Genomic DNA, 19,153 nt, shown 5'->3' with positions numbered 1-19,153 from the left:
AAAAAGCTTACAAAACTTCAAAAACTAAAGTAAAAAAACTTCAAGGCTACTTCCTGGAAAATGACGCGTCACTTTCATACTGTATATTGAGGCCATTCGGACACCAACATTTTTCTAAATAAGCGGTCATGGATCCTTCTGACATTTAAGGAAAATGCAAGGCTGAAAACCCTAACCGGTTGAGGCCGGGAATGTTCCAATCCAGCGTGTGATGACGCTGGAGCGCTACCATGGTAACTGGGGGCCTACACTCTCCTGTGGTGTGGGTGCTAAAGTATAACTGGTGTGTGGAGGTTTGCTCACAAATCAACAATAACCATGACACCTGTATGGGTGAGAATTAAATTGCCCTCAAGTCTCTTTTTCAGAGACACTATACTAAATTATAAACTGGGTGGTTCCAGCCCTGAATGCTGATTGGCTGAGAGCCGTTGTATATAAGACCGTATACAACGGAAATGATAAAACAGTTATTTTTACGGTTCTAATTACGTTGGTAACCAGTTTATAACAGCAATAAGGCACCTCAGGGGTTTGTGATATATGGCCAGCATACCACGTCTAAGGGCGATGTCCAGGCACTCCACCGTGGTATAATGGCCATATACAACACCCCCTTGTGCCTTATTGCTAAAATATACTTCAAGATCCTTGACTCTAGTGCTTTCTAAGCAACCCTAACCGTTAAGTAGAAAAACACTAAACACTAGCAGACTGAACCCAGGCACAAAACCCAAACAGAACTCTTACCTGTGGCAGCAGCTGTGGGGCGGTTGAATCTGGCCGAGCCGGCCCTCTGAAGTGGGTTCTGGGCCTGCTTGCCTGCTACCTGGCTGGTCACCGCTGGAGTCTTCAGCCCTATGGTAGAGAAATAGTGAAACACCATGTCAACAGACAGACTAAACCGAACTGTAGCCTTGTAGCAGAGACTACCAGGTTATAGGGCTAGTGTGGTTTTATTAAGTAGTACCTCTGCCTACCCAAGGACGTCAGAGGCCAAAAATCAGTTAACCACCTAACTGAGGAACTCAATTTAACCTTGCGCAATACCCTAGATGCAGTTGCACCCCTAAAAACATTTGTCATAAGAAACTAGCTCCCTGGTATACAGAAAATACCCGAGCTCTGAAGCAAGCTTCCAGAAAATTGGAACGGAAATGGCGCCACACCAAACTGGAAGTCTTCCGACTAGCTTGGAAAGACAGTACCGTGCAGTATCGAAGAGCCCTCACTGCTGCGCGATCATCCTATTTTTCCAAATTAATTGAGGAAAATAAGAACAATCCGAAATTTATTTTTGATACTGTCGCAAAGCTAATTAAAAAGCAGCATTCCCCAAGAGAGGATGGCTTTCACTTCAGCAGTAATACATTCATGAACTTCTTTGAGGAATAGATCATGATCATTAGAAAGCAAATTACGGACTCCTCTTTAAATATGCGTATCCCTGCAAAGCTCAGTTGTCCTGAGTCTGCACAACTCTGCCAGGACCTAGGATCAAGGGAGACACTCAAGTGTTTTAGTACTATATCTCTTGACACAATGATGAAAATAATCATGGCCACTAAACCGTCTTGTTGCATACTGGACCCTATTCCAACTAGACTACTGAAAGAGCTGCTTCCTGTGCTTGGCCCTCCTATGTTGAACATAATAAACGGCTTTCTATCCACCGGATGTGTACCAAACTCACTAAAAGTGGCAGTAATAAAGCCTCTCTCGAAAAAGTCAAACCTTGACCGAGAAAATATAAAAAACTAAATTGGCCTATATTGAATCTTCCATTCCTCTCAAAAAAAAAAAAAAAGCTGTTGCGCAGCAACTCACTGCCTTCCTGAAGACAAACAATGTATATGAAATGCTTCAGTCTGGTTTTAGACCCCATCATAGCACTGAGACTGCACTTGTGAAGGTGGTAAATGACCTTTTAATGGCGTCAGACCAAGGCTCTGCATCTGTCCTCGTGCTCCTAGACCTTAGTGCTGCTTTTGATACCATCGATCACCACATTCTTTTGGAGAGATTGGAAACCCAAATTGGTCTACACGGACAGGTTCTGGCCAGGTTTAGATCTTATCTGTCAGAAAGATATCAGTTTGTCTCTGTGAATGGTTTGTCCTCTGACAAATCAACTTTAAATGTCGGTGTTCCTCAAGGTTCCATTTTAGGACCACTATTGTTTTCACTATATATTTTACCTCTTGGGGATGTCATTCGAAAACATAATGTTAACTTTCACTGCTATGCGGATGACACACAGCTGTACATTTCAATGAAACATAGTGAAGCCCCAAAATTGCCCTCGCTAGAAGCCTGTGTTTCAGAGATAAGGAAGTGGATGGCTGCAAACTTTCTACTTTTAAACTCTGACAAAACAGAGATGCTTGTTCTAGGTCCCAAGAAAGAAAGAGATCTTCTGTTGAATCTGACAATTAATCTTGATGGTTGTACAGTCGTCTCAAATAAAACTGTGAAGGACCTCGGTGTTACTCTGGACCCTGATCTCTCTTTTGACGAACATATCAAGACTGTTTCAAGGACAGATTTCTTCCATCTACGTAACATTGCAAAAATCAGGAAACTTTGTCCCAAAAATGATGCAGGAAAATTAATCCATGCTTTTGTTACGTCTAGGTTAGACTACTGCACTGCTCTACTTTCCGGCTACCCGGATAAAGCACTAAATAAACTTCAGTTAGTGCTAAATACGGCTGCTGGAATCCTGACTAGAACCAAAAGATTTGATCATATTACTCCAGTGCTAGCCTCCCTACACTGGCTTCCTGTTAAGGCAAGGGCTGATTTCAAGGTTTTACTGCTAACCTACAAAGCATTACTTGAGCTTGCTGCTACTCATCTTTCCGATTTGGTCCTGCCGTACATACCTACACGTACGCTACGGTCACAAGACACAGGCCTCCTAATTGTCCGTAGAATTTCTAAGCAAACAGCTGGAGGCAGGGCTTTCTCCTATAGAGCTCAATTTTTATGGAATGGTCTGCCTACCCATGTGAGAGACGCAGACTCGGTCTCAACTTTTAAGTCTTTACTGAAGACTCATCTCTTCAGTAGGTCATATGATTGAGTGTAGTCTGGCCCAGGAGTGTGAAGGTGAACGGAAAGGCTCTGGAGTAACGAACCGCCCTTGCTGTCTCTGCCTGGCCGGTTCCCCTCTCTCCACTGGGATTCTCTGGCTCTAACCCTATTACAGGGGCTGAGTCACTGGCTTACCGGTGCTCTTCCATGCCGTCCCTAGGAGGGGTGCGTCACATGAGTGGGTTGAGTCACTGACGTGGTCTTCCTGTCTGGGTTGGCATCCCCCCCCCCCTTGGGTTGTGCCGTGGCGGAGATCTTGTGGGCTATACTCGGCCTTGTCTCAGGATGGTAAGTTGGTGGTTGAAGTTATCCCTCTAGTGGTGTGGGGGCTGTGCATTGGCAAAGTGGATGGGGTTATATCCTGCCTGTTTGGCCCTGTCCGGGGGTATCATCGGATGGGGCCACAGTGTCTCCTGACCCCTCATGTCTCAGCCTCCAGTATTTATGCTGCAGTAGTTTGTGTCGGGGGGCTAGGGTCAGTCTGTTATATCTGGAGTATTTCTCCTGTCTTATCCGGTGTTCTGTGTGAATTTAAGTTGGACCTGAGCCCTACTCAGGACTAACTGGCATGATGGCATGATGACTCCTTGCTGTCCACCTGGCCGTGTTGCTGCTCCAGTTTCAACTATTCTGCCTGCAGCTATGGAACCCTGACCTGTTCACCGGACGTGCTACCTGTCCCAGACCTGCTGTTTTCAACTCTCTAGAGACAGCAGGAGCGGTAGAGATACTCTCGGCTATGAAAAGCCAACTGACATTTACTCCTGAGGTGCTGACTTGTTGCACCCTCGACAACTACTGTGATTAGGAAATTATGTAAAAATGTACCACTAGCCACTTTAAACAATGCCACTTAATATAATGTTTACATACCCTACATTACCCATCTCATATGTATATACTGTACTCTATATCATCTACTGCATCTTGCCATCTTTATGTAATACATGTACCACTAGCCACTTTAAACTATGCCACTTTATGTTTACATACCCTACAGTACTCATCTCATATGTATATACCGTACTCTATACCATCTACTGCATCTTGCCATGCCGTTCTGTACCACCACTCATTCATATATCTTTATGTACATATTCTTCATCCCTTTACACTTGTGTGTGTGTATAAGGTAGTAGTTGTGGAATTGTTAGGTTAGATTACTTGTTGGTTATTACTGCATTGTCGGAACTAGAAGCACAAGCATTTCGCTACACTCGCATTAACATCTGCTAACCATGTGTATGTGACTAATAAAATTTGATTTGATTTGATTATTATTATTATTTGACCATGCTGGTCATTTATGAACATTTTAACATCTTGGCCATGTTCTGTTATACCCGGCACAGCCAGAAGAGGACTGGCCACCCCTCATAGCCTGGTTCCTCTCTAGGTTTCTTCCTAGGTTTGGGCCTTTCTAGGGAGTTTTTCCTAACCACCGTGCTTCTACACCTGCATTGCTTGCTGTTTGGGGTTTTGGTCTGGGTTTCTGTACAGCACTTTGATATATCAGCTGATGTAAGAAGGGCTATATAAAATAAATTGATATCTGTGTAGTAGTGGAGCTTGGGTCTTGAAGGAGAGCTCAGAGATTTAGCCCCTGTGTCCACCTACTACAAAGGTACAAGCCCCTGTGTCCACCTACTACAGGGTACAAGCCCCTGTGTCCACCTACTACAGGGTACAAGCCCCTGTGTCCAGCTACTACAGGGTACAAGCCCCTGTGTCCAGCTACTACAGGGTACAAGCCCCTGTGTCCAGCTACTACAGGGTCAAGCTGAGGGTGGATAAATAAACACCTCATAATCACCTGGGCCCAGTTTATCAAAAAGTTATCTGGATTTCCTCTATTAGATAGGATTAAATCTATAGAAATAGAATTAACGGAACAGAAGAATCATTGACTTGAATGAGGACTCCCGTTCTATTAATTATATTTCTATGCATTTAATCCTATCCGATTGAGGAAATCCAGATAGATAACTGGGCCCTACTCAATGGGAATCGGAGGATGATGGGTCATTTGAGCCACAGGGTTAGAAAACGATTATGTTAAAACATAATTTTAGAAATTAGATATAGTTAGATAATCACAAATCAGCTAGTCTGTTGATATGCAGGTAGCCTAGTGGTTAGAGCGTTGGGCCAGTAAACGAAAGGTTGCTGGATTGAATCCCCGAGCTGACAAGGTAAAAATCTGTCATTCTGCCCCTGAACAAGGCAGTTAACCCACTGTTCTCCGGGCGCCGAAGACGTGGATGTTGATTATGGCAGCCGCCCTGCACCTCTCTGATTCAGAGGGGTTGGGTTAAATGCGGAAGACACATTTCAGTTGAATGCATTCAGTTGTACAACTGACTAGGTATCCCTTTTTATATGGTTTGGTATTTTACAATATAGTGGTACAAAAGGTCTAGATATTTGTGGGAATTGAGTCTTCTACCTCGGCGGTGATTCATTGCAGTGTGTGTGTGAGAGAAAGAGAGTGTGTGTCAAAGTTAAAGTTAATTAAGAAAATTGAAACCAATGAGAAAATCAGACTGACCTAGATAGAATAAAACATCTTGGTGCTCATATGTTTACACTTCAACCCAGCAGAAACCCACTGGGAAAATCAACTAACATCCCGACTACTGTATCCATTAACTGTCAGTGGTCACTGCTGCCATGGCAACATGACGTCGCTACAGCAGATGTACTGTACTCCATCTACCCCAAGCTAATATTACTCATATCCTGTGGGCACTTCCAGAGGCCATAGAAATAAACAGAGATTCTATCTAACCAACATAAGGGAGCGCTATATTCACTGACACACATTATAGTGGAGATAAAGTTTAGAAATGAACCAATCATCATTCAGGATTAAACCCACCCGTTGTTTAAGCATTGACACACACAGGGACTGAGGTTGGTTGGTAATACAATCCTGGTTCTGTAATATCCCAATCTATGTGGTTCTGTTGGAACAACACATTGGGTCTAATCAGACGAAACCAACACATTTGAATACAAATATGTCCATATTTTAGCTAAAAGATATTCAAGTCAAGAAGAGGGTGTGGTGTGCAAATCAAAAGCACCAGAGGAGACATCATCATCTGGGTTGAATAAAACTAGTCCATCTGATCCTGATCAGAGAAACACATCACAGAGACGGAAACTGATTCATTAGTGAAACTGGCTAGTGATGGTGAGCATGTTTAGACACGTCAGCACATGTTTAAATGCTAACTATGCTCAGACCATCAGACTTAAAGTGATAGGCTTCAAAATCAAAAGGTTAGCGAGTGAAAGTAAGCATACACCAAGGATATGTGAAAGTATTGTGTGTGTGTGTGTGTGTGTGTGTGTGTGTGTGTTCACCTGTTGCAGTGCTTCTCCCTGGTAGTGAAGGGGCTCTGGTTCGGAACCCCAGTGGCCTGGTAGTGGTGGGGGCCTTAATCGACCCCTGGGATCCCCCTGGAGCTGTAGGCTGGCTGGGCCTCTCATCTGGTTTACAGCCCCCCACCACTAGAGCTGGGACTAGGACAGAGAAAGACAGGGATGATGACAGTTAATACTAGAATTAAGAATGAACTAATAAAAATATAGTCTATTAACCACTTGGAAATAGACTGAAACTCATTCAAACCTCACTCAACTACATTGGGTTTAGTTTGAGTTGTTCAATACTCAAAGATGATTGGCTCGCACGTGTAACTTCAGCACACACAACATTCTGTAATAGAATTGTGTTATTTGACGTGTATCTTTTTTGACACGGAAAGACCCAAACGGCGTTCCATACTTCAAAACTGAAAGATGATAGTTCTACAGTATCAAAACTGAAATGGTCTCCGTTGTGAATAAGCGTGTGTGGGCAGATAGCGAACCTCTCACAGCCCAAACGAAAGAAAAAAACGCTGTTTACATGGCATAATTCCCCTCGTTAAGCTAAATGCACATAACGCTGATTACCTACCAAAAAGGGGAATAATCTCTGGTCCTAATTGTCTACATGATTACAATCATCAGACTACTGATTACAAATGTCTCAAAACGCTGCATAAACAATATTATCTGCATTAGCGACAGCCGTCTGTAGCACAATTAGAGCAACGGGAAACGAGTATGTTGATGTATTTAAGGCGATGGTAGATTGATTTGAGTGATCACTGTGTGTGTGTGTGTGATTAGTTCCTCTGTAAACAGAGGAGGCACATCGCCATAGCAACAGTATCTTGGTCGTCATCCGATCACCATGACAACCTGCTCATCCAACAGTAGCCATAGGTCTTCTACCTCGGCGCTGAGTCATTGCAGTGTGAGAGCGAGAGCGTGTGAAAGTGTGCATGTGTGGAGAGAGAGCGAGTGTGAGAAGAGTGAGAGAAAGTGCATGAGAGCGATGGAGAGGAGAGCGATGGAGAGGAGAGCGAAAAGAGCGATGGAGAGGAGAGCGAGAAGGAAGGAAGAAAGGTGTTTCTCTTTTCTCTACTGTTCTGTCACTAAAGGAATTCCAGGTTTCAAAGGGAATTCCTACAGCAGGTCTCATCCATGTCTTCATCTCTCTCTGTCATCCCCCCTTTCCCCTCCTCCCCACCCTCCTCTTCAACAGAGTGGTGGCTGTACTGTAGTGAACAAAGACAACCATTGACCACCTATCCCCATTTAGACCAAGTCACACAGGGAGGTCATGTGATGCTGTTGATAGTATTATTCAGACGTATCACATTAAACCAATAGAATACTGGGCTATCACATGAAACTATTAGATAGTAATAGAAACCTCACTCTCAAACTCAACTCTACACGTTCAACGTGTTGTGTGTTCATTTCAATATAGATTTCCTGATAAACTGAGATAAAGCAACTATACATTATCCAGTATTGAAAGCAACTATACATGATCCAGTATTGACAGGTTCAGTGTAGCAAGCCAACACTGTGGTGGAGCTGACTAACACCTCTAGGGACATTACATCAGTGCAGTCCTGACAGCAGACTACAGCAGGGCTGTACAATAAGCATGTAGACTTTCTGGAAACTAATATTAACTCAGTGAAATTAGTTAAATACATGTGTGTGAGTAAGAGTCAGTCCTCACCCTCCTTCACTCACACCTCCATCTTCCTCAACACACAACCACCACCCAAGACCCAACACACAACCACCCACCTCCACCTCTCCAGCAGCTACAGTAGATAGAGAAAGAGGGACCAGATGTAATCCAGAGGTTTATGATGCCGTCCAGACAAAGCCCCGGGATATGTGGGTCAGGAGAGTACCCTGTCCGCCTCTCTGATCACACTCACACACAGAGATAGCCTGGGCAGATGTGAACTCTGACCTTGATGGAGAAAGCAGGAATGCCACTGCAATGAGGGGCCAGATTCACATGGACATTCTCTTCAGAGTCAAATGGCAGGGGAGACTCATGGAATTGTCACGGGAGGTCAGAAGAGAGTGTGTGTGTGGTGTGTGTGTGTGTCTGAGAGAGCTAGTGGCAAGAGGAGGATGTGAATCACCAGCAACAGGAAGACCACACCAATGAAAACCACTGCTTGCACACTGAGTGTGCTGTGTGTTTGTGTGAAGGCCTTCTGTGTTGCCGCAATGTAGGAAGAATAACTCAATACGCACACACACAGTCTCACACACACTCAGTCTCACGTTTGCTGGGGGCTGCTGAAGATCCATTACTTTCGCTGGCGGCGCTGCCCAGAGAAGAGGAGCTAAGGCTTGTGGGTAGGTTCTTCACGGGCAGTTTGGACGCGGCGGCGGCGGCCGAAGGCCGAGCAGCACCTAACCCCTGGATGACGGATGGCTTTGGGTTAGAGGTCACCACAGTAGGCCCAGGCAATCCAGAGGGTCTGTCTGTGACACGCGGCTTGGGGATACCTGGGAAATGTAGGAAAGGACCAACAGGGTTCATCAGTTTCAGGTATTGGGAGAAGTATTCACGTCTGTATCAGTGTATGAATCAATGTCCATAATATCAACATGTCAGTACACTGACAATTCTAACATAAGATATCAGTATCATATCAATACAAAGATCAGGGGCAGTATTTATAAGAATGCTGATTTAGGATCAGTTTTGCCTTTAAGATCAAGGCTTTCTCAGCATCTGCAGAACACATAAACCACTAGTCAGGATGTGTGTGTGTGTGTGTGTGTGTGTGTGTGTGTGTGTGTAAACATGCCCTACTAGAAGATACATATTTATTTATCTAGTGACACAGCTGAGCTAGCAGAGGAAGGATGAATAGGAGAGAGACAGGGAGTGAGAGAGAAAACCCCCTCTGGCACTGCGTACATACAGAAACATATAGAGAAGTGCCCATATCAGCACAAAGTAAGTGGACATACAGTAAGGTGACATTGATGGATATATACAGACATATCAGCAAGGTTTAGACAAGCTCTCTCACACACACACACACAGGTTAGGGTGCAGAGATGTGTCTCCAGTGTGAGGTGAATGAGGTTTGTGACCTCCAGTCAAAGGTTCTGAAATAGAACAGGGTTGGTCTTTCACAGAGAGAGGGGTTATGTTCCTATTGGCTGGCCCCTGTAGTGTTGCTGAATACTGTAACAGAGCACTGGGCCGCGTCTCCTTAACGTAATAGACTGCAGTGACGCTAACAGCACTGTATAATAACATGATATGACCTATCTGGATACATGGCTAGTCTTACACCTCAGAGCAGACCTGGGCCATGTTCAGTGGGCCACAACGTAACAACACATTTGGTAACACGTGCCTAGTTAAATAAAGGTTAAAAGAAAATAATAATATTAAACCTGGAAACTAAATTCTTAGTGTTATGGTACAAGTTAATTAAGTACTTTCCTGTTTCACTCTGTTTGAAATAGTTTCTACTAGCTGATATTGAACAGGACCCTGGATCATATAGGCTATTCCAGATACTTGAGCTGCGTTTGGATTTAGCGCCCACACAAGATGAATCACACGCACAACGCTAATACCTTTTGACATATTCATTTGACCAATGTCTGGTACAATGTCTGTCAATGACCAACGGAACCTAATACTGTAGTTTAATTTGACCCAGGTCTGGTAACCCCTGGGCTGTTCTCCAGCTTAGGGGAGGGCTTGGTGGGAACTAACAATACATCCTCCTCCCTCCTTTCCTTTTTCTTTTTTCCAGTACTTAATCAAAACATGCTTCGACTTCAGTAGGAACACCTCCCCAAGGACCTATGGCTCTTCCCTTTTCACACCACTGCCCTGTGTGTGTGTGAGAGTGAGAGAGTGTGTGTGTGTGTGTGAGTGAGTGAGAGAGTGTGTGTGTGAGAGTGGGTGAGTGAGAGAGTGTGTGTGTGAGAGAGAGAGTGAGAGAGTGTGTGTGTGAGAGTGAGAGAGTGAGAGTGTGTGTGTGTGAGAGAGTGAGAGAGTGTGTGTGTGAGAGTGAGAGAGTGAGAGTGTGTGTGTGTGAGAGAGTGAGAGAGTGTGTGTGTGAGAGAGTGAGAGAGTGTGTGTGTGAGAGAGTGAGAGAGTGTGTGAGAGTGAGAGTGAGAGTGGGAGTGAGTGTGAGAGTGTGAGTGTGAGTGTGAGTGTGAGTGTGAAAGTGAGTGTGAGAGTGTGTGTGTGTGTGTGTGTGTGTGTGTGTGTGTGTGTGTGTGTGTGTGTGTGTGTGTGTGTGTGTGAGTGAGTGAGTGAGTGAGTGAGTGAGTGAGTGAGTGAGTGAGTGAGTGAGTGAGAGTGAGAGACTGTGTGAGAGACAATAGCAGAGATGTTGTTTGTGTGTGTCAAAACTCAAGGATGTGTACATGTGTATCCAGGACAACGCCCTGAGTGGACCTGTGGGTTTCGCCTCCATCGGCTTTGCTCATCAGAGACAGGAAAGAGAGGAAGAGCACTGCTGTGTAGAGATTACTAGTAGGATAACAATGATCTGCTGTACGGTCAGTTTGACGTTTTCCCTCATGATGATCAGGGTTAGGACTGGAGCAGGGCAAGCTGGTCCTGGATCTGTGTGTACAGGAAACGTCTAGCTCAAGCTGTTGGATAGTACAGTAACACGACTGAATAGACCTCCTGTGTACAATTTTAGTTACTGCAGTACCACCAAAATAGCCCTTTGACAGCGAATACATACTTTAGGAACGCCTTCCTAATATTGAGTTGCACCCCTCCCCTTTGCCCTCAGAACAGCCTCGATTCGTCCTCTACAGTACAAGGTGTTGAAAGCGTTCCACAGAGATGCTGGCCCATGTTGACTCCAATGCTTTCCACAGTTGTGTCAAGTTGGCTGGATGTCCTTTGGGTGGTGGACCATTCTTGATACATACGAGAAAACTTTAGAGCGTGAAAAACCCAGCAGCGCTGCAGTTCTTGACACAAACCGGTGTGCCTGGCACTTACTACAATACCCCGTTCAAAGACACTTACATATTTTGTCTTGTCCATTCACCCTCTGAATGGCACACAAACACAATCCATGTTTCAAGGCTTAAAAATCCTTCTTCATCTACACTGATTGAAGTGGATTTAACAAGTGACATCAATAAGGGATCATAGCTTTCACCTGGATTCACCTGGTCAGTCTGTCATGGAAAGAGCATAATGTTTTGTATACTCAGTGTATAATTGAGAACTTATAGCTGTGTGTTGGTTGCCTGAATGTCTTAGGAAGATACACATATACATGTTTATGTTACCTAGGCAACATTAGGAGTTGTGTGTGTGTTCACCTTGCGGTGAGTGTTTACAACAAGGTAAGAATGAACACAAGCACAAGCATGCCTTTGAACACAAGCATGTTGCCTCAGTAACCACATAAGACATTAGGCCAAGCATGCCTCCAACGCAATCATCAAGTTTGGAGATGACACAACAGTAGTGGGCTTGATTGCCAACAACGACGAGACCGGTGAGGGCTCTGGGAGTGTGGTGCCAGGAAAATAACCTCTCACTCAACGTTAACAAAACAAAGGAGATGATGGTGAACTTCAGGAAACAGCAGAGGGAACACCCCCGTATCCACATCGACTGGACCGCAGTGGAGAAGGTGGAAAGATTCAAGTTCCTGGGCGTACTCATCACTGACAAACTGAAATGGTCCACCCACACAGACAATGTGGTGAAGATAAGGCAACATCGCCTCTTCAACCTCAGGAGGCTGAACTTTTTTTGGCTTGGCACCTAAAACCCTCTCAAACTTTTACAGATGCAGAATTGAGAGCATCCTGTCAGGCTGTATATCACCGCCTGGTACGGCAACGTTTTTTACACCAAACCAACTGGCAGTGTGGTGCCAGGACAACAACCTCTCCCTCAATGTGAGCAAGACAAAAGGAGCTGATCGTGGACTACAGGAAAAGGCGGGCTGAACAGGCCCCCATGAACATCGATGGGGCTGTAGTGGAGCGGGTCGAGAGTTTCAAGTTCCTTGGTGTCCACATCACCAACAAACTATCATGGTCCAAACACACCAAGACAGCTGTGAAGAGGGCATGACAAAACCTTTTCCCCTCAGGAGACTTGGCATGGGTCCCCAGACCCTCAAAAAGTTCTACAGTTGCACCATCGAGAGTATCCTGACCAGTTGCGTCACCGCCTGGTATGGCAACTGCTCGGCATCTGAACGTAAGGCGCTACAGAGGCTAGTGCGAACGGCCCAGTACATCACTGGGGACAAGCTTCCTGCAATCCAGGACCTATATAATAGGCGGTGTCAGAGGAAAGCCCATAAAATTGTTAGAGACTCCAGTCACCCAAGTCATAGACTGTTTTCTCTGCTACCGAACGACAAGCGGTACCGGAGCGCCAAGTCTAGGACCAAAAGGCTCCTTAACAGCTTCTACCCCCAAGCCATAAGACTGCTGAACAATTAATCAAATGGCCACCAAACTATTACATTGACCCCCCCCATTTGTTTTGAACACTATGCATAGATAATAAACAGCGAGTAGCAGCAGTCACTTCACCCCTACCTACATGTACAAATGAACTCTAACCTGTACCCCCGCACACTGACTCGGTACCGGTACCCCCTGTATATAGAGTCGTTATTGTTGTTATTGTGTTATTTAATTTTTACATTTTACCTATTTTTTTAATTTTTTTATTTCACTTTAGTTTATTTGGTAAATACACTGCTCAAAAAAATAAAGGGAACACTTAAACAACACAATGTAACTCCAAGTCAATCACACTTCTGTGAAATCAAACTGTCCACTTAGGAAGCAACACTGATTGACAATAAATTGCACATGCTGTTGTGCAAATGGAATAGACAAAAGGTGGAAATTATAGGCAATTAGCAAAACACCCCCAATAAAGGAATGGTTCTGCAGGTGGTGACCACAGACCACTTCTCAGTTCCTATGCTTCCTGGCTGATGTTATGGTCACTTTTGAATGCTGGCGGTGCTTCACTCTAGTGGTAGCATGAGACGGAGTCTACAACCCACACAAGTGGCTCAGGTAGTGCAGTTCATCCAGGATGGCACATCAATGCGAGCTGTGGCAAAAAGGTTTGCTGTGTCTGTCAGCGTAGTGTCCAGAGCATGGAGGCGCTACCAGGAGACAGGCCAGTACATCAGGAGACGTGGAGGAGGCCGTAGGAGGGCGACAACCCAGCAGCAGGACCGCTACCTCCGCCTTTGTGCAAGGAGGTGCACTGCCAGAGCCCTGCAAAATGACCTCCAGCAGGCCACAAATGTGCATGTGTCTGCTCAAACGGTCAGAAACAGACTCCATGAGGGTGGTATGAGGGCCCGACGTCCACAGGTGGGGGTTGTGCTTACAGCCCAACACCGTGCAGGACGTTTGGCATTTGCCAGAGAACACCAAGATTGGCAAATTCGCCACTGGCGCCCTGTGCTCTTCACAGATGAAAGCAGGTTCACACTGAGCACATGAGCACATGTGACAGAGTCTGGAGACGCCATGGAGAACGTTCTGCTGCCTGCAACATCCTCCAGCATGACCGGTTTGGCGGTGGGTCAGTCATGGTGTGGGGTGGCATTTCTTTGTGGGGCCGCACAGCCCTCCATGTGCTCGCCAGAGATAGCCTGACTGCCATTAGGTACCGAGATGAGATCCTCAGACCCCTTGTGGGACCATATGCTGACACATGCACATTTGTGGCCTGCTGGAGGTCATTTTGCAGGGCTCTGGCAGTGCACCTCCTTGCACAAAGGCGGAGGTAGCGGTCCTGCTGCTGGGTTGTCGCCCTCCTACGGCCTCCTCCACGTCTCCTGATGTACTGGCCTGTCTCCTGGTAGCGCCTCCATGCTCTGGACACTACGCTGACAGACACAGCAAACCTTTTTGCCACAGCTCGCATTGATGTGCCATCCTGGATGAACTGCACTACCTGAGCCACTTGTGTGGGTTGTAGACTCCGTCTCATGCTACCACTAGAGTGAAGCACCGCCAGCATTCAAAAGTGACCATAACATCAGCCAGGAAGCATAGGAACTGAGAAGTGGTCTGTGGTCACCACCTGCAGAACCATTCCTTTATTGGGGGTGTTTTGCTAATTGCCTATAATTTCCACCTTTTGTCTATTCCATTTGCACAACAGCATGTGCAATTTATTGTCAATCAGTGTTGCTTCCTAAGTGGACAGTTTGATTTCACAGAAGTGTGATTGACTTGGAGTTACATTGTGTTGTTTAAGTGTTCCCTTTATTTTTTTGAGCAGTGTATTGTCTTAACTCCTCTTGAACTGCACTGTTGGTTAAGGGCCTGTAAGTAAGCATTTCACGGTAAGGTCTACACTTGTATTCGGCGCATGTGACAAAAAGTTTGATTTGAACTGCACCGCCCGCAATCACAGGGCACTCCAGGGGGTGGTGCGGTCTGCCCAACGCACCCCCGGGGGCTCACTACCTGCCCTCCAGGACACCTACAGCACCTGATGCCATAGGAAGGACAACAACCACCCGAGCCACTGCCTGTTCACCCCGTTATCATTCAGAAGGCGAGGTCAGTACAGGTGCATCAAAGCTGGGACTGAGAGACTGAAAAACAGCTTCTATCTCAAGGCCACCAGACTGTTAAATAGCCATCACTAGGACATTAGAGGCTACTGCCTATATACATAGACTTGAAATCACTGGCCATAAATGGAACACTAGTTACTTTAATAATGTTTACATATTTTGTATTACTCATCTCATATGTATATACACTGTATTCTATACTATTCTACTGTATTTTAGTCTATGCCGCTCTGACATTGCTCGTCCAAATATTGATATATTCTTAATTCCATTCCTTTACCTAGATTTGTGTATTGTTGCGAAATTGTTAGATATTACTTGTTAGATATTACTGCACTGTCGGAGCTAGAAACACAAGCATTTCGCTCCGCCCGCAATAACATCTGCTTAACACGTATATGTGACCAATAACATTTCATTGGATTTGAAACAAATGATGGTGATTGAGTAACAGACAGCCTTTGAACTCTTATTTGGGTGGAGAAGGTTTCTGAATGTGCTTCTCAAAGACGCCTTTTCAACGTGTCCAGAGTTCGGGGTCAAATTTGGCACCGTTTTTCAGAAACAAGCAAACTGTTGTCCGCTCAGAATTTGACCTTTTCTGACAAGACGCAGATCTGGTTTTCTGATAGATTCATTCTTCCACACACCCTCAAATCCAATCCACCCCGGAATCCCAACTGTCCCAAATCACACACTGCAGCCTAGTGGTTATGGAAACAAATAGTTAAATTACAGACAGGCTATTGTGGGGGAATTCCGACTCGGGTTAAGCGTGTGTAAATGGAACGCAATTCCTTTTTTTATGCACTTTCCTCTCCATGCATATATTGACCTTAAGCATGAGAATAGCATTCTATTCACCTGCTATTCATTGGGGTGGAGCTTGAATTAATGAAGGTGTGGAGGAGGTGTGTCTACAGATACACCGTATTAAATGAAGGTGTGGAGGAGGTGTGTCTACAGATACACCGTATTAATGAAGGTGTGGAGGAGGTGTGTCTACAGATACACCGTATTAATGAAGGTGTGGAGGAGGTGTGTCTACAGATACGCTGTATTCTGACCTTGACTTAATTCCCTCATAATTTGACCATCTTTACCTGCAAGGAAACCATGAATGTCTACCTACCAGTTCCAAGTGGAAAAATACTTTCTTTTTTCAGACAGAAATAACACCATTCTCCATGTCATTTACAACTTGATAAGAGCGATCGATAAGAGCGATCGATAAGAGCGATCGATAAGAGCTAGGTAAATGAGTCATCCGTTTGGATCAGGGGATTGTAAATATAAATTACTTGTTTTAGATCCATTTTACATTATAGTCGCGGGAGACAAACGTTAAACCAGTCATTTGGCAGTAACCTGAAGCATTATCAACAAATCAACTTTCCCACAGTAAAGTTTATGAAATGCTTTGGCATTATTCCGAATTTTAATTGTACCGCATTTTAACTTTCAGGGATGGTTACTCTCGAACGTCTTAATTATAGGCTACCCCGACTTTCTCTGTTTCCTATTTCTATCATGTTAAATATTAGCCACTATCAGTATCAACCGTCAGTAGACCTAATAACCACACATACTCAACCGCCAATTTACTGTTAGTTCCCTTCAGGTGGTATAGCCTATATTATTATTCCATTGTTTCGTTTACATTCATTTTCTTCCTCTGTAAACGCCGTCACGTCCGTATGGTTGCTGAGGATCATTAGTATCAGTTGATGTAATTTGTTTTTACATGTAGGCTAACTAAATTGTTATGGAGCGGAGTGCAGACCAAGCCGTAACAGTTAGAACCTGATGGTTAGTGCAGGTAATAGGTGAGGGTACTACTGTACATTTTTCTCCCTGTTATAATTCTATGGACACTAATCTTGCAACATTACCATGGGTTGACAAACTGAAGGTGGCAATTTTCAGGATGAATCAAACCATAGTATATTTCATTTAAGGCTCTCCAAACCTGTTTTATGACTCAAATACTTTCTTAACCCTAAATAATTTACAAAATCAGACTATTTTTTAAATCTGCCAATTGGTGCTAAAACAGGGTGGCAGGTAGCCTAGAGATTAAGAGCGTTGGACCATTAACCGAAAGGTCGCTGGTTCGAATCCCCGTCCCGACTATGTGAAAAATCTGCCGATGTGCCCTGTGCCCTTGAGCAAGGCACTTAACCCTAATTGCTCCTGTATGTCACTCTGGATAAGAGCGTCTGCTGAATGACTAAAATGTAAAACAGAGATGAAAATGCATTAATTTAGATGGCTTTCTTTCATTGATCCCTAATATTCTGAACCTGTTCTCTCCATATATTCTAGTGAGTCGGTCAACAGAATTCTAAATCAAAGGTAGACCGTATTTAAAGGGATGGCTTAAGATAAATGTACTGAAAACCCCATTGAATGAAAATGCAGAGTGCGTTACGTGACTGAATAAGGTATGTCTGAATACCAAACACTGAGAAGTACATTTTCTACGTCTGAATACTAGATGGAAGAGAACATGTTGATGTCTCGCGTAACTAAGACTACGTCCCAAAAGACACCCTATTCCCTATGTTGTGGACTACTTTTTACCAGGGCTCATATGGCTTTTGCAGCGCAGTGCAAAATATAGGGAATAGGGTGGCATTTGGGACTTACTCCCAATGACCCACGTCACACTAACAGTAGTCTCAATTTCCTCACACAAGAAAAGCCTTGTGTGTATGGGGACCGAGAGAATCAAACATTAGATCCAACCCCTCTGGCAGAAGGAAGAGAGGACCCGAAAGAAGGAAGAAGGAGCGAAAGACCCAAAAAGAGAGAGAGAGAGAGAGAGAGAGAGAGGGTTGCATATGCTTTTCAACTTCCTCTGAGGACACACAGAGGGAAGTTAGAGTAAAATTAGACCGCAGACACGCATGGTCACACGCACAACACACAGTCAGTCAGTCTCCCATTTTAAATGGCTTTTAAAAGATGCAGTAGGTTACATGTGGTGAGGGAACATGATGAGAGAGAGAGTGAGATGAAAATAGAGAGCGAGTTATCTTATGTAACTCTGCGCAGAACTGAGACAGATCCAAGCAGAAACACACAGTCTGGAGATCGACACGCACACTACCTTGTACAGCTAACCTTGTGAGGACATACAATTCAGTCCCATTCAAAATCCTATTTTCTTTAACCCCTAACCCGTACCTTAACCCTAAAGCTAACACTAGCTTCTAACCCTAAAACTAACCATAGCTCCTAACCCTAAACTTAATTCTAACTGGAGGTCGACCGATTATGATTTTTCAACGCCGATACCGATACTGATTATTGGAGGACCAAATAAAGCAGATACCGATTAAAATCGTCCGATTTATATATATTTGTAATAATGACAATTACTCATTCAACAATAATTAATATATTAACTTAATATAATACATAAGTCTCAAATAAATTATGAAACATATTCAATTTGGTTTAAATAATGCAAAACAGTGTTGGAGAAGAAAGTAAAGGTGCAATATGTGCCATGTAAAAAACTTTTAAGTTCCTTGCTCAGAACATGAGAACATATGAAAGCTGGTGGTTCCTTTTAACATGAGTCTTCAATAATCCCAGTTAAGAAGTTTTAGGTTGTAGTTATTATAGTAATTATAGGACTATTTCTCTCTATACCATATGTATTTCATATACCTTTGACTATTGGATGTTCTTATAGGCACTATAGTATTGCCAGCCTAATCTCGGGAGTTGATAGGCTTGAAGTCATAAACAGCACTGTGCTTCAAGCATTGCGAAGAGCTGCTGGCAAACGCAGGAAAGTGCTGTTTGAATGAACGCTTACGAGCCTGCTTCTGCCTACCACCGCTCAGTCAGACTGCTCTATCAAATCATTGACTTAATTATAATATAATAAAACACACAGAAATACGAGCCTTTGGTCATTAATATGGTCAAATCCAGAAACTATCATTTCGAAAACAAAACGTTTATTCTTTTAGTGAAATACGGAACTGTTACGTATTTTATCGAACGGGTGGCATCCATAAGTCTAAATATTGCTGTTACATTGCACAACCTTCAATGTTATGTCATAATTATGTACAATT

General features: G+C 44.1%; 1 protein-coding gene across 5 annotated transcripts in view; it reads right to left on the bottom strand.

Annotated features, from left to right (window-relative positions):
- Positions 1–19,153, bottom strand: part of LOC139579283 (microtubule-associated tumor suppressor 1 homolog A-like) — a 93,581-nt gene that overhangs the window by 39,928 nt on the left and 34,500 nt on the right. For all 5 annotated transcript variants that reach the window (XM_071407803.1, XM_071407806.1, XM_071407805.1 and 2 more), the window contains exons 4-6: positions 8,752–8,979; positions 6,466–6,624; positions 751–858 (exon numbers count right to left, since the gene is read on the bottom strand). In XM_071407803.1, the coding sequence (XP_071263904.1) occupies positions 751–858; positions 6,466–6,624; positions 8,752–8,979 (495 nt within the window). The remainder of the gene's footprint in view (positions 1–750; positions 859–6,465; positions 6,625–8,751; positions 8,980–19,153) is intronic.

This window comes from Salvelinus alpinus, chromosome 6, assembly GCF_045679555.1.
Source record: "Salvelinus alpinus chromosome 6, SLU_Salpinus.1, whole genome shotgun sequence".
In the NCBI taxonomy this organism is placed as follows: Eukaryota; Metazoa; Chordata; class Actinopteri; order Salmoniformes; family Salmonidae; genus Salvelinus; species Salvelinus alpinus.
This window is presented reverse-complemented; position numbering and strand designations above follow the sequence as displayed.